Source organism: Orycteropus afer, unplaced genomic scaffold (genome assembly GCF_000298275.1).
Source record: "Orycteropus afer afer isolate SDZICR_OR568_19922 unplaced genomic scaffold, OryAfe1.0 scaffold00026, whole genome shotgun sequence".
NCBI classification, from domain to species: Eukaryota; Metazoa; Chordata; class Mammalia; order Tubulidentata; family Orycteropodidae; genus Orycteropus; species Orycteropus afer.
The window spans coordinates 7616717-7633152 of record NW_006921613.1 but is presented as its reverse complement, the minus strand read 5'-3'; the positions used below and the strand labels follow the sequence as shown (position 1 = coordinate 7633152).

Below are 16436 nucleotides of genomic sequence, written 5' to 3'. Positions count from 1 at the left end.
CGTGCTTACCTTGCTCCCGGAGACCCGGTCCCTCTCGGGAGGGTAACAAGGGAGCCGTTATATGTATATGGTTATTCTTTTTTTTAAACTATTGTTTTCCTATGTATTTTGTGATTTAGTAATCCTGTAATTTAAGAACTATAATTCGTTTTTATTAAAAATAGTCTGAGTATTAAAATAGTCTGAACTTTTCTTTATTTTGAAATGTTTTATTTGTGATAAAAATTTGCTGTGAATATTGAGAATGGAAATATTATCATTAATAAAACACATTTTAGAATCTTACAGCTTTTAGCTTGGATTGTAAATATTGCAACACTCATTTAAAAAAACTAAATATTTGACTGGATATGTCATTAATAAAATCATGACCTCCTAGTTGATAATAATTGTGAAAATTGTTAAAAAAGAATATTTCTAAAACAAACGTTTGCTTATTATGTATAGCATAATAATTCTGAAGGAAGTCCAGGTGCAATTTGATTTTTAAATGTGAAAAATATTTCTGTTGCAGAAATCATCATCAACTTGTATGAATTTTATGTATGCTTTCATTTGGCAGAGTATTTCAGAATGATGAGTTACCTTTTAGAAGCCAAGTAAAATCACCGTTGGTGAAATTTTGTCTCAGGACCATATGCCTCACAAATTAACTAAATTTTACAGCAGAAGCACAAAGAATTTAAAATAGCCACAGTGAAATTATTTTATAGTGTTGCCAGTAACAAAATATTTAACTACCAGTGACATAATTTTTTTAAAAATTAAGTTTGAGAGTAACTAGTATACAGTGTATAAAGTCCGGTGTCAGGTTATTTAATTATTTTGGTGATTAATTTACAATATGTATTATCTCATTAGTGCCAGGATAAAAGGATTTTCCCTATTAAATGATTACACGCCTCCCCAAAATCAAACCATTCTATTTATTTGTATAGTTACTACATGTTTTGCTTTTCAGAAAATGATGAAGGAATGTATGGTGAGACTTATATATTGTGAAATGCTTGGATATGATGCTTCTTTTGGCTATATACATGCAATCAAGTTGGCACAACAAGGAAACCTCTTAGAAAAGAGAGTAGGTATGTATATGTTTAAGACTTGTATTTTAATGTTGTTCTTAAAGTTCCAATTACCATATAAAATGAATGAGGGTTGGTGAAATAGTATATTTTTAGAACACTTGCATTGTAATTTCCAAAGCTTTAAAATAACCCTTTAAAAATTCAAAGCCTATGAATGAAATCAGTTTTCCTAATTCATAGCACTTTAGAGTTATGGGGAAGATTAAAAACCGCCTGCTCGTGTGATTGTGCTTACATAACTATTTGTGAAAACTCACTGAACTGTACAGTTAAAATGTGTGAATTTTATAGTATGTAAATTATACTTTAATATAGCTGATCAGTTTAAAAGGCAGAAATGTTTCTATATGGAATAAAACTGAAATTGATTGGAATAATTTTAAATACTCTGTTCTCCACTTTACAATATTAGCTCTGAGGATTAGAAGTTTCTTTGTAAAACTTTTGTTTTGTATTCAGCCTTTGGAGCTATTAGGAAAAATCTTTTGAAGGACTTAAATCAGTTTATAAAGGTTCAACATTGTATCAGAATCCCAAGAAGGAGGTACTTTAGAATAGGACGGGAATTGAACATATTCTCTGTGGTAAAGCCAGGAGGTGATAGTGTCATCAAGGACCAGCATTCTTTCACAGCCTATATTGACCTGTGCTGTAAGTTGATGGGGTGGGAAAGAGAAGCTTTGGAAAAAATTCTAGGACTGTGTACATAGTTACTTATTGAAGCCTCCCTCCCCCCAAAATACTGTCCTGTCTTCTTCTTGGCTACTTTAGAGACCGCCACTCCCCTTAGTACCATCATGGCAACCTCAGGTACAAAGGAAGCCCTGCCAGGTCTTGCATCACCCTGTCTTCTAGATCTATTGTATTCTTTCTTCCAAATAGAATGCCGTATAGCACTGTGAGTACTCAAGTGACTCCCGTGATGATATCTTTATATGTTAATGTCTTGGCTCCTGAACTAATTCTAAAAAAGAAAACACAACCTGTTGCCAAGATCTCTAAAGTTGGGAAAGCTTGAAAACCTTACATAATCAATAAATAAAAAAATAATTGGTGATGTAATTAATTTATACAACTGTTCACTATAGTCTTCCTCTGAGACTTACATGTAATGAACACTTTTTTTCAACTAACTTGAGTTTTTGATATGTAGAATGTTACATGGTTCAAAAGTTAAGGCATTATAAAAAGATATAATCAGAGAAGTCTCACTTCCATCTTTATTCTCTCTACCCACTTGTCCGCTATGTATTTATCCCTATATATTATCTTTTTTTAAGTAATTTCTAATAATTTCCATTTTATTTTTGGAAATAGATTTCGAGAAGGTAGCATATTATATACCCTGTACTTTACATGAGAGATAACATGTTACAGTGAAACCTGTGAGAGCTGGAACTCAGTGGGACTGCCTTGTTTTTCCAGGTCTTGCAAGTTTCCTACCTTTGACAGGGTGCAATCTTAGCAACTTTCTGTCTCTTGTTTTGTTTGAGTTTTCCCTTCTCTGATAGTTTTCTGCCTTGCCCAGGTTTTGACTTTCACGAGTTTTACTGTATAGACTATTTTACACCTTATTTTGACAGTTCATTATTTTATACAGTTATTTAATATTCCATTGGATAAACCAAAAACAAACACACTGCCATGGACTCGGATCTGACTCATAACGACCCCTCCTTGGGTTTCCAAGGTGGTATCACTACGAAAGTAGATTGCCCAATCTTCCTTCCAAGGAGTGGCTGGTGGGTTTGAACCGCCAGCCTTCTGGTTAGCAGTCTAATGCCGTAGGCACTATGCCACCAGAGCTCCTATTCCATTGGATAGATGTACTGTAATTTTTTGACCTGATACCCATTGATGGACATATAAGTTGTTTTTTATCTTTTACTATTATAAATAATGTTGCAGTGAATAACTTTGACCATGTATTATTTCATATTTATGAAGGCTTGACTTAAGGGAGACTTCAGAGTAATTTTTACTGGAATTCTTGAATTTAGGAAAATATTTTATTGCCAACTAGAGAGAGGTATCAGATTTTAAAAATACCGTTTTGTTGTTGTTGTTGATGCAGAATATACACCAGCAGTTAGTACATCTACAATTCAGTGACATTGATTACATTCTTCTAGTTGTACAACCATCTGCGTCCTCCTTTTCTAAGTGTTCCTTGTCCATTAAGATAAACTCACTGCCTCTAAGTTTCCTACCTAATCTTTTGAGCTACTCTTGTCCTTTGATCCCATATAGAGAGATCTTAAAAGAGTACGATGCTCAGGGCAGACATTCTTTACTAGTTAAGCTAAACGGTTGTTTGACTTTTAAGAAGACTTCAGGGAATATTTTTGTTTAAGTTAAACCTTAACCTTCAGCTTATTTCAGGGCAATAGTTATGGGGCTTCATCCAGACTCCATTCCTCCAGAAAGTCTGGATTCCATGAGAATTTAAAATTCTGTTCTGCATTTTCCTCTTTTTGATGTATTTGGTTGATAATACACTGCCATCAAGTCGGATCCGACTCATTGCGACCCCTCCTTGGGTTGCCGAAGCGGTATCGCTATGGAAGTAGATTGCCCAGCCTTCCTTCTGAGGAGTGGCTGGTGGGTTTGAACTGCCTGCCTTCTGGTTAGTAGTCAAATGCCTTAGGTACTATGCCACCATAGTGGTAACTGGGCACCATCCAATTCTGGCCTTATGGCAAAGAAGGCAGTTGTTTATAGAGGCATGACATTAAATTCTTAGTATGTGTTAATGAAGGAAGAAAATTTTTTTTGAAAAGATAACCTTTAAACCTTCTGTATGTCTTCTCTCTGCCTCATCTATTCACCTGAGATTTCAAGGTCAACTTCAGTGCTTTCTCTGATAGAGAATGCCTTCTTAAATTTTTTTTTTTTGTATATTGTTAAATAAATAAATTTCATTATCTTTTAATGCAGGCATTGTGTTAGGTACTTTATCCCATGAGATAGTATTTATCTTCATTTTACAGATGTGAAACTGAGGCTCAGAAAGACCAAGCCACTTATCTGAGGTCACAGAGGTAATCAACAGTGGAGTCAGAATGTGACCCCAGGTTTCTTTGAGTCAGTCCCTGTTTACTTTATACCTTCATAGTAGTCATATATCAGTGATACTCTGTAGTTATAATTGTTATTCTTTGTTTCTTCAAAACCTTTTTTTTTTTTGAGTCACAGAATAACTTTTTCTCTGGTTTTTGATTTGTCACACACGTTTATTTTTGTTTTGAACAGGTAGAGTTAAGGCTTCATTGAGATGGTGTCTGAATAAGTTTGTTGATACTCTTGTGCCTTGGTATTGGTGACATAGGTGTGTGTGGTAGCTTAGCTAAGTAGGTGAGTTCTCAGCAGTCCACTAAGACTTTATCTCTGCTTTAAATGCTCTCTGAGGTTTTCCTCATCTTTTTTGTGGCCTTGCTCAGGTTTTTCCTCTTTCATGACTGTGAGAGTAGTATCTTTGCTCCTCTGACCTTCGGTAAAGATGGCCCAGTGGGTCATGCTGCTACGTCTTAGTTGGAGTTGAGAAGAGGAAATTCTGTATTCTCATGCCCCTCAGTAGTCACAGACAATATGGATACCAGGTAATGAAAGGGACAGTTAACATTAGAATCCTTAACCAAAGGGCTGAAAGAATGGAAAAGAGTGAAACACAATGAGGATGGGAGTTAGGCAGTAAGGCCTCAAGGGACACTGTGTGTAGAGATAATACAGCATAGGAGTTAAAAGTATAGACTGGACTCAAATGGTCTGGGTTTGATCTAGCTCTACCATGGAATAACCGTGGACCTTGGGCAGCATTTTGGTCTCTGTATTATATTGACAGTAATAACAGTACCTACTTCATAGACTAGTTGTGAGGATTAAATGAGGTGATACTTGTAAAGTCCTTGACCCATAGTAACTGCTCAAGAAATGTTAGTTGTCAGTATTAAGGGTGAGAGAAAATAGCACAAGAGTCTGGATTCTGTGTACAGGTTGTTGTTGTTGTTGTTATGTGCCGTCGAGTCGGCCCCGACTCATAGCGACCCCTCCTTGGGTTTCCGAGGCAGTATCACTACGGAAGTAGGATTGCCCAACCTTCCTTCCGAGGAGTGGCTGGTGGGTTTGAACCACCAGCCGTCTGGTTAGCAGGCAAGTGTCTTAGCCACTATGCTACCAGAGCTCCCAGGTAGTCCTTGACATATGACAAGGTTCTCTTCCAATGGCTCTGTTGTTAAGTTGGCTCTGATATATGTTGAATGTCTTATTTTTTTTTTCTTTCATTATTGCCTTCAGTATCTTTATAAATCTGATCTTTGTCTGTCTTTGGAAGTTAGCATGAGAATGATAGTCTCAACAAATTATGCACTGCAACATTGTAGGTAGTATATATTACTAATGATAAGATGTTTAAAAAGAAAAAGGACAGTCATAAGTGTGGTTTATCATAAGTCAGGGACTGCCTGTATATAGTACTTACTATATGTGGTAGTTAAGTCTGTCAGTTAATGTCTGACAAGTTGTGTCAACTTGGCTAGGCCTGGTTGAGTGGCTGGGCAGCTGGATGTAGTATTCCCCATGATGAGACTGGTCATCAACTTCATGGTGGAATCTGTTCTGAGCAGCTGAGTAGCTGCCTTAGGGATGTGGTTTACTTCCTGTATACAAGCAGAAGCCTTGGGGAATAGTCTCTAGCTTATGGCATGCTTGAACCCTGCATGTAACCATGTCATTGTTCAGCAGCCTGCAACGCTCTGCCAACCTCGGGACTTTTGATGGACTTGAATTAATGGCCTGCTATATGCTTTGGTAACATCAGGACTGTGCCATTTTATTTGTCCACCTTGGGCTTGTCAGCCTCAGCAGCCAGCAGCTGTCTGAGTGAAGAAACACTTCTAGCTTCAGTGGGCCGGGAGCAGGAGGCAGAGCTGAAACCAAGGTTGAGGGGCTTTCACCCAGGCCCTAGAGCCTGGCACTGGAACTTGGACTTAAAGCCTCCAAACTGTAAGAGAATAAATTCCGTTTGTTCAGCCATCCCATTTGTGGTATATTCTTGTCAGAGCGGCACTAGGTGACCAGAACACAATAGTATTGATGTATTTTCTCAGTTCTAAGCTGTATTTCTTTATGTTTGCATAGTGTTGAAATAAGAATGCTTCTTTAAGAATGTACATGTAAGTTGATGAATACTTGTAATGTGGTAGGCAGTGTTTCTTTCCTCAAAAGCTGCATTCATTGAAGTGAGTCTTCAAATAGAGAAAATAAGATCTCTTTTATGTCTTAATGTATAGTTTCCATCATATGAGTTGATTTTAGGTAGTTCACTCAATAATACAAATATTAATTCACTATTAAACTATAACAACTATTAGATTTTGAATAATTACATGTTTGGCTATAAGATAGAAAATTTTGATTGATAGTGGAGAGATTTGCACAGAAATTATGAGGCATATATTCCTAATGTCATTTACAGTACTTTAAGTTGGTTCACATAGCCTGTTGTCCTTTTCAGGCATATCCTGTGTAATAATGTAATTCTGAAAGACTTCAGGATGAAGAACACCTGAAATCTTCCGTAGTGAAGGTTTTTGGACCTTATATTGTATAATTTGTTTTTATATTTATTTATACTTGGTATCTTTGGTACTTAAAATTTGTAATATCCTATTACTTTGTATAACTTTTGTGAAAAATTTATTTTTGATAGGCAATAATAAAACTTTTACTCTCGACTTTTATAGGATATTTGGCTGTTTCTTTATTTCTACATGAAAATCATGAACTGTTGCTTCTCCTTGTGAATACAGTTGTAAAGGTACTGTATTATATATTGATTAATAGGAGGTTTACATTATTCTAACAAGCACTGACATTTCTCTAGTCATTGAATTAGACATTTTTTGGAAGAAGGTAGAGTTTGAAAGATCGCTTAGATCAGTTTCTGCATCTTTAAAGTGGGGATAATAATAGAACTCACAGAGCTGTTGTGAGAGTTAAATGAATGACTGTGTAAAATAGTAGCTGCTGCTATTATCATTACTTAATAATGCCTCATTTAATAAAACAGAGTTAGAATATAACCTAGCACTTCAGGCTCATTGTCAGGTGTGCTTTCCATCAGACCATGCTGTTGTCTTTTTCTCTAGAATCTATTTTAATGAGATACAGATATAAATGGAATAATTGAAGTCTTTAAATTTCAGAAAGTAATTTTAAAGGAGAATAGTGTATAGTTGGATAACTGAGATGTACGCTCTCACACACACTCACTCTCTCTCTCACTGCCATCGAGTTGATTCTGACTCAAACGACCTCATTGGGTTTTCAGGGCAGTAAATCTTTACAGAAATAGATTGCCTCATCTTCCTTCCATGGAGCAGCTAGTGGGTTTGGACTGCCAGCCTTCTGGTTAGCAGTTCAATGCCTTAGGCATTGTGCCTCTGAAATGTACGGATAATAAAAATACAATTTAATCTATAGATTTATAGTAAAATACAAGTAATATACTATAGTATACGACTATATTTTTATATAGTATACTATATATATATATATATATATTGTTGTTGTTGTTATTTGCCGTCGAGTCTGCCCCGACACATAGTGACCCCTCCTTGGGTTTCTGAGGCAGTATCACTACGGAAGTAGGATTGCCCAACCTTCCTTCCGAGGAGTGACTGGTGGGTTTGAACCGCCAGCCTTCTGGTTAGCAGTCAAGTGCCTTAGGCACTATGCTACCAGAGCTCCTATATATATATATGTTGTTGTTATGTGCCGTCGAGTCGGCCCCGACTCATAGCGACCCCTCCTTGGGTTTCCGAGGCAGTATCACTACCCAACGGGCATTCCTACTTCCGTAGTGATACTGCCTCAGAAACCCAAGGAGGGGTCGCTATGAGTCGGTTGGGCATTCCTACTTCCGTAGTGATCCTGCCTCAGAAACCCAAGGAGGGGTCGCTATGAGTCGGGGCCGACTCGATGGCAAAACAACAACAACAACAACATATATATAGTATACTATATTTTATATAGTATACTACTGTAGTAGTATACTACTATAGTAGTGTGTATATACTATAGTAGTGTGTATATAGTATATAATACCCTTAAGTATTTTCTGATTCTATTAGAATTAGTTATAAACTGTGTGCATATATGTGTATATGAATGTTTGCATTTTATTGTATATATTCTAGAATTACTCCCTTTTAAGCTTTCACTCATTGCTGATTAACAAGAAAAATTAATAAAATAGTTTTGTTACTGGTTTAGAAAAGTTTCAAAGGCTGTAATAAAGGAAACTACTTTGGCCTGTATCAGAACAAAAGTGCAATTTCCTTTTGTGTCAACTGCTTTTTGTTGTTGTTGTTAGGTGCCGTCATCTCCAACTCATAGTGACCCTATGTACAACAGAACAAAACACTGCCCGTTTCTGTGCCAGCCTCATGATCCTTGCTACACCTGAGCCCATCATTGCAGCTGGTGTGTCAAACCATCTTGTTGAGGGCCTTCCCCTTTTTTGTTGACCCTCCACTTTACCAACCATTATATCTTTCTCCAGGGAATGGTCCTTTCTGACAATATGACCAAAGTAGGTGAGATGAAGTCCGGCCATTCTCGCTTCCAAGGAGCATTCCAGCTGCACTTCTTCCAGGACAGATTTGTTAGTTCTTTCAGCAGTTCATGGTACTTTCAGTATTCTTCTCCAGCACCACAACTCAAAAGCATCAACTCTTCTTCAGTCTTCCTTATTTATTGTCTAGCTTTCAGATGCATATGAGATGATTGAAAATACCACAGCTTGGGTTAGGCACGCTTTAGTCTTCAAGGAGACACCTTTGCTCTTTAGCACTCGAAAGAACGCTTCTGCAACAGATTTGCTCAATGCAAATATGATGTCTTGACTGCTGCTTCCATTGGTGTTGATTGTAGAACCAAGTAATATGAAGTCTTTGACAACTTCAATCTTTTCTCCTTTATTGCAATGCTGCTTATTGGTCCTATTGTGAGGATTTTTATTTTCTTTATATTGAGGTGTAATCCATACTGCAGACTGTAGTCTTCAATTTCTTTCAGTAAGTGCTTCATGTCATCCTTACTTCCAGCAAGTAAAGTTGTGTTGTCTGCATATCACAGGTTGTTAATGAGCCTTTCTCCAATCCTGATCCCAGTTCTCCTTCATGTAGTCCAGCTTCTCAGATTATTTGCTCAGCATACATATTGAGTAAATATGGAGAAAGGATACAACTCTGATGCACTCCCTTCCTGATTTTAAACCATGCAGTATTCCCTTGTTCTGTTCAAACGACAGCCTCCTGGTCTAGGTACAGGTTCCTAATGAGTACAGTTAAGTGTTCTGAAATTCCCATTCTTCTCAATGTTATCCATAATTTGTTATATGATCCACACAATCAGATGCTTTTGCAGAGCCAAAACACAAGTAAACATCTTTCTGGTATTCTTTGCTTTGAGCCAAGATCCAACTGACATCAGCAATGATATCCCTCATTGCTCAAGGATATCCATGTCCTCTTCTGAATCCAGCTCGCATTTCTGGAAGTTCTCTGTCTATATACTGCTGCAACTATTTTTGAATTACCTTCAGTAAGATTTTACTTGCATGCGATAATCAGTGATATTGTTCGATAATTTCCACATTCTCTGGGATGACCTTCCTTTGGAATGGGTACAAATATGGATCTCTTCCAGTCAGTTGGCTGGGTAGCTGTCTTCCAAATCACTTGGTATAGCCGAGTGAGTGTTTCTAGCGTGCATCTGTTTGTTGAAACATCTCAATGGGTATTCCGTCAGTTCCTGGAGCCTTGTTTTTTGCCAATTCCTTCACTGCAGCTTTGACTTCTTCTTTCAATACCATTGGTTCTTGATCATTTCCCATCTCCTGAAATGGATGAGCATTGACCAATTCTTTTTGGTACAGTGACTCTGTGTGTTCCTTCCATCTTCTTTTGATGTTTTCTGCATCATTCTATATATTGCCTGTAGAATCTTTCAGTATTGTAACTCAGGGCTTAAATTTTTCTTCAGTTCTTTTAGCTTGAGAAATGCTGAACATGTTCTTCCCTTTTGGTTTTCTAATTCCAGGTCTTTGCACGTTTCATTATAATAATTGAGTCTGTCTTGAGTTGCTCTTTGAAATCTTCTGTTCAACTCTTTTATCTTGTTATTTCTTCCATTTGCTTTAGCTACTCTCCTTTCAAGGGCAAGTTTCAGAGTCTTCTGGCATCCATTTTGGTCTTTTCTTCCTTTCTTGTCTTTTTAATGATCTTTTGGTTTCTTCATTGATGATGTTCTTGATGTCATACCACACCTCCTCTGGTTTTTGGTCATTGGTGTTCAGTGCATCAAATCTGTGCTTTAGATGGTCTCTAAATTCAGAAGGGATATAATCAAGGTCATATTTTGACACTTGTGGACTTGTTGTAATTGTGTTCAACTTCACCTTGAACTTGATATGAGCAGTTGATGGTCTGTTCCACAGTTAGCTCCTGGCCTTGTTTTGGCTGAAGATACTGAACTTCTCTCTATTGTGTCTTGCCATAGATATAGTCAGTCTGATTTATTGTGTACTCCATCCGGTGAAGTCTACTGCTTTTTGGCTATATTTATCGACCTTTTTAAGACAAATGAAATAGTGACATTCCTATAAAATATGTAGGTAAACCAGATTGTACTCATTAATTATAAATTTACTAGAACACTACTAAGTATATAGGACCATTATATTGAGCTCTCCATCTCTGGTTTCAAAATTTACACTGAATGTTTTCTTTGCTTAATAATTATGACAGGATCTGCAGAGTACTAACTTGGTAGAAGTGTGTATGGCACTTACTGTCGTCAGCCAGATCTTTCCTCGAGAAATGATTCCAGCTGTTCTTCCATTAATAGAGGATAAACTGCAACATTCTAAGTAAGTAAAATTTTTAAAAATACGTATCTCTATCATATATTTCAAAACAGAAACTTATATTTGAAATTTTACCATACTTTAACTATCAGGGTAGAGAATATTATCTGTCAGATAAAGTGCAGAAATTCCCAGTAGGAATGCCCTTTAAGTGGGTTTTGAAAAATGTTAGGCAGCTATCTAAAGCTAAACTGAAGGACGGTGAGGCTCAGTATCAGGAATCCTTGTCTTCCTCCCAGTTCTACTACTAATGAGAGTGGTCTTGTTTTACCTTGGCTACGTGGGGTTCATTGAAGATCTTTATTCTTCTCACAAAGTTGTTTTGAGGATAACATGACATAATGAAAAACATTTGGAAATGGTTCAAGTGCTATGAATGCAAAGTTTTGGTATATTGGGAAAAACCTTTGATATCAAAACCACAATGTTCAAATTCCATTTTATAGCAGAATTTACCCAAATAAACATTAACTTGTAGTATTTTGCTAATCTTCTCTTATAACTTTCCTTAACTCTGTCCTTACTTTACACTAAACTTGGATAATTTTATTTTCCCATAATATTTGAAATTATTTGTTCTGACCAAGCCCTGTATTGTCATAATTGTTAAAGCTAGGAAAGACTTTGTAGTCATTTCCCACGTTTCTTTTGAGACTATATTTTTGTTATATATACATGTATACATTCTTTTTTTTAACTTTTTATTGTGATTATAATAAAGGCGCTCTGGTGGGGTAGTGCCTGAGGCTTTTGACTGCTAACCAGAAGGCTGGCGGTTCAAACCCACCAGCCACTTTTCGGAAGGATGATGGGGTAATCTACTTCCATAGTGATACTGCCTCAGACCGCAAGGAAGGGTCACCATGAGTGGAAATCGACTTGACGGCAGTAAATTTTGGTTTGGTTTTATTGTGATTTGGGCAAAAGTTTACACAGCAAATTTCATTTTCTATTCAACGGTTCATATGCATTTTGTTTCCTGACATTGACTGAAATCCTCACAGTGTAACTGTTCTCATCCTACTTCCTCTCTGTGATTAACTTTTCCTGGTGTCCTTCTCTCCTATGCATTCTTGCCCTCTGAACTTTCTCCTTGCACAAATGCTGCCCTTCTGATGTCCCATGGTTGATTGGTCTAAGAAGTGTACCTACCTGATATAATTGTTCACCTTCTGAGCCTGTCTGTTGTTTGGCTAGAAGCTAAGCCGTGGGAGTGAGTCAAATTCTAGGCGTGAAGGGTGACTATGGGCCTCAGTCTTGGTGGTTTTTCCAGTCTCTATCAGACCAGTAAACCTGATCTTTTTTATGATTTTGAGTTTTGTCCACATTTTTCTCCCACTTTATCCAGGATCTCTAATTCTGATCCCTTTTTATGTGGTTAGCAGTGGTAGCTGGGCACCATCTGTTTATTCTGGTCTTAGCATCGTGCAGACTGAGGTTCCCATAGTCCACCAATCCCTTGGATTAATTGTTTCCATGTGTCTTTGATTTTCTTCACTCTTTGCTCCGAATGAGGAGAGACCATTGTTACATCTTGTTGTGTTGTTGTTATGTGCCGTCTAGTCGGACCCAACTCATAGTGACCCCTCCGTGGGTTTCTGAGGCAGTATCACTACGGAAGTTGATTGCCCAGCCTTCCGTCCGAGGAGTGGCTGGTGGGTTTGAACCGCCAGCCTTCTAGTTAGTAGTCAGGTGCCTTAGGCACTATGCTACCAGAGCTCCTTTGTCACATCTTAGATGGCTGCTTATAAGCTTTTAGGACCTCAGTCATTGCCCTGCAAAGTAGAATATAGAGCCATGTTTTGGTGTAGTATATTATGCCAATTGAGCTTGATGTTCCCCCCATGGTCCTGAGCCTGTGGGCCCAGTGGCTCTCATTCCCTCCAGATATTTGATGTGGTTAAGAAGTTATCATAACTTTGTCACCTGTTAGCTCTATTATATATATGGATATTTTTATAGCGCATATAAACATATGTAGAAATATTGTCTGCCAAACTTGTGTATGGTCATGGGTATATTCCCTTTCGCCTACCCATACATGATCTACATATGTATCCACCTGTAGATTAATGTTTGTTATTTCTGATAATACAGTATTGTGTATGTAGAAGTATTTACTTTTTTTGTTTGTACCTCTAATATACCTCTCTTGTGTCATCCTTTTCTTTAGCATTACTGTGCTGGTCACCTGCTTTTGTATATTGCCTTTCTATTTATCTAAATCAATATGTGTCTATTATCTACCTAGCAGTTTTTCCCCTGTTCCTTCCTAACCCTGGTAACCAACAAAAAAATTTTCCTCCCATGTGTAAACCTTTCCTTGAGTCTTTGTAATAGTGGACTCAAACAATATTTGTCCCTCTGTGATTGACTTACTTCACTCAGCATTATGTCCTCCAAGATCATTCACATTAATCTAGTGCCTAAGTAATTTGACTGCTAACCAGAAGGGTGGTGGTTCAAACCCACCAGCCACTCCTTGGAAGGAAGATTGGGCAATCACTTCCATAGTGATACCACCTTGGAAACCCAAGGAGGGGTCGCTATGAGTTAGATCTGACTTGATGGCAGTGAGTGAACTTGGATTCTTCATTATTCTTTTAATGTATAGTATTCTGTTGTGTGTATATACTGTAGTTTGGTTATCTCTTCATCATCGATGGGCACTTAGGTTGTTGCCATCTCTTTGCTACTGTGAATAGTGCTGTGATAAACATGCCTATGCATATATCTATTCATGTCCTGGCTTTCTCTTCTTTATGATTATACATTGTTTTGCTGAATCAAATGGTATTTCTATTTCCAACTTTTTAAGGAAGCACCATACCATTTTCCTCAGTGGTTGTACTGTTTTATAGTCCCACCAGCAGTGTATGAGAGTCCCAATATCTCTACATCTTCGCTAGCATTTGTTATTTTCTGTCTTGTTGAACTTTGCTGGGGTTAGATGATATCTCATTGTTTTGATTGGCGTCTTTTTAATAGCTAATGATTGTGAACATTTCTTCATATGTTTGTTGGCAGCCTGAGTATCTTCTTTGGTGAAGTGTTTGTTCATGTCCTCTGCCCATTTTTGAATTGGATTGTTTGTCTTTTTGATGTTGAGGTGTTGAAGTTTTCTATAAATATTAGGGATAAGTCCCTTGTTGGGTATGTTATTGCCAAATATTTTTTCTCAATCTGTAAATTCTATTTTCACTATTTGGGAGAAGTCTTTTGATGCCCTTAAGAATTTAATTTATAGAATGTCCCAGTCATCTAGTTTATCTTCTGGTCTTTGTGTACTTTTGGCTATATTTGATAGTTTATGCCATAAATTAGGGTCCTTAAGTTTGCCCCTAATTTTTCTTGATGAACTTTACAGTTTTAGGTTTTACATTTAGGTCTTTGATCTATTTTGAGTTAGTTTTTGTGTATGCTGTGAGGTATGGGTCTTGTTTCATTTTTCTACAAATGGAATCCAGTTTTCCCAGTACCATTTATTAAACAGAATATCTCTTCTCCATTTAATGGGTTTTGACATTTTGTCAAAGATTGTGTCTGTAGGTAGATGGATCTATTTCTGGATTCTCAGTTCTGTTCTACTGGTCTGTGTGTCATTGTACCAATATCAGGCTGTTTTGACTACTGTGGCTGTGTAGTAGGTTTTGAGATCGGAGACCTCCTTCTTTGTTCTTCTTCTTTGTTAGTGCTTTGATTATCTGAGCTCTCTTTCCTTTCCATATAAAACTATCAATTAACATGTTCTTAAAGAATGCTGTGCCTAAGGCACTTGACTGCTAACCAGAAGGCTGGCAGTTCAAACCCACCAGCCACTCCTTGGAAGGAAGGTTGGGCAATCCTACTTCTGTAGTGATACTGCCTCGGAAACCCAAGGAGGGGTTGCTATGAGTCGGGGCCGACTTGATGGCAAATAACAACATAACAACAACAAAGAATGCTGATGGAACCTGGATTGAGATTTCATTGAATCTATAGATTGCTTTGGATAATGTTGACATTTTCACAGTGTTCAGTCTTTCTATCCATGGGCATGGTATGTTCTCCCATTTATGTAAATATTTTATAGTTTCTTGTAGCAGTGTTTTGTAATTTTCTTTGAATAGGTCTTTTGTGTCCCTGGTAAGATTTACTCCTAAATATTTTATCTTTCTGGTAGCTATTGTAAATGGTATTGTTTTCCTATTTTCTTTTCAGAGATCTCTTTGTTGATGTAGAGGGATCCAACTGATTTTTGTATGTTCATCTTATATCCTGCCACTTTGCCGAATCTTTTAATTAGTTCTAGTAGTTTTCTTGTTGAGTCTCTGGGATTTTCCGTGTATAGAAAGGATCCTATCATCTGCAAGTAGGGATACTTTTATTTCTTCCTTACCAGTTTGGTTGCATTTTATTTCACTTGCTTGACTTACTGCTCTAACTGGGCCTCCAATACAGTATTATTGAGAATAATGTTGGCTGTTGGTTTTGCATATATGCCCTTTATTATGTTGAGGAGTTTCCCTTTTATTTTTATTTTGCTGAGAGTTTTTACAGGAATGGGTGTTGGATTTTATTAAATGCTTTTTCTGCATCATTGATATGATCATGTGGTTCTTTTCCTTTAGGTTACTTATATGATGGATTGCGTTGTTTTTCTAATGTTGAGTCATTCTTGCATACCTGGTGTGAACCCCACTTGGTCATGGTGTATTATTTTTTTGATGTAGTGTTGGATTCTGTTGGCTAGGATTTTGTTGAAGATTTTTGAGTCTATATTCATGAGAGATTTTCATCTGTAGTTTTCCTTTTTAGTGATATCTTTGTCTGGTTTTGGTATCATGGTTATGCTTGCTTCATAAAATGAAGTTGGGAGAATTCTATCCTTTTCTATGTAAGATTGGTATCAGCTCTTCTCTGAATGTTCAGTAGAATTCTCCAGTGAGGCTGTCTGGGCCAGGACATTTTATGTTTTTTGGTAGCTATTCTGTGACCTGTTCAATTTCTTTTGTTACGAGTCTGTTCAAATTTTCTACCTTAGTCTGTGGTAGTTTAGGTAAGTTGTGCATTTTTTTTTTTTTGTGATTTGGGTGAAAATTTACAGAGCAAATTCACTTTCCGTACCGCAGTTCACACACACTTTGTCTCATGACATTGACCACAATTTACCACAATGCAATAGCTCCCCTCCCACTTCTTCCCTATAGTTACCACTTCCCTGTGTCCATCCCTCCTTGCACTCCTGTCCCCTGAGCTGTCTCCCTGTGCATAAGCAGCCCTTCTTTCTCCTATGAATGTTCTCTCCAAGGAGTGTATCTACCTCAGGTAAATACATTCAACTCATATGCTTGTCTTTTGTTTGGCTGGAAGCCACAGGTGTGGATTCAATTCCAGACCTGAAGGGCAGCTAGGGGCCATAGTCTCAGTGGTTCCACCAG

At 37.3% G+C, this 16436-nt stretch overlaps 1 protein-coding gene across 1 annotated transcript in view; it reads left to right on the top strand.

Annotated features, from left to right (window-relative positions):
* Positions 1-16436, top strand: part of AP4E1 (adaptor related protein complex 4 subunit epsilon 1) — a 141911-nt gene that overhangs the window by 24764 nt on the left and 100711 nt on the right. Inside the window, exons 3-5 of the mRNA XM_007935178.1 lie at positions 962-1085; positions 6830-6903; positions 10898-11019. Coding sequence (XP_007933369.1) covers positions 962-1085; positions 6830-6903; positions 10898-11019 — 320 coding nt within the window. The remainder of the gene's footprint in view (positions 1-961; positions 1086-6829; positions 6904-10897; positions 11020-16436) is intronic.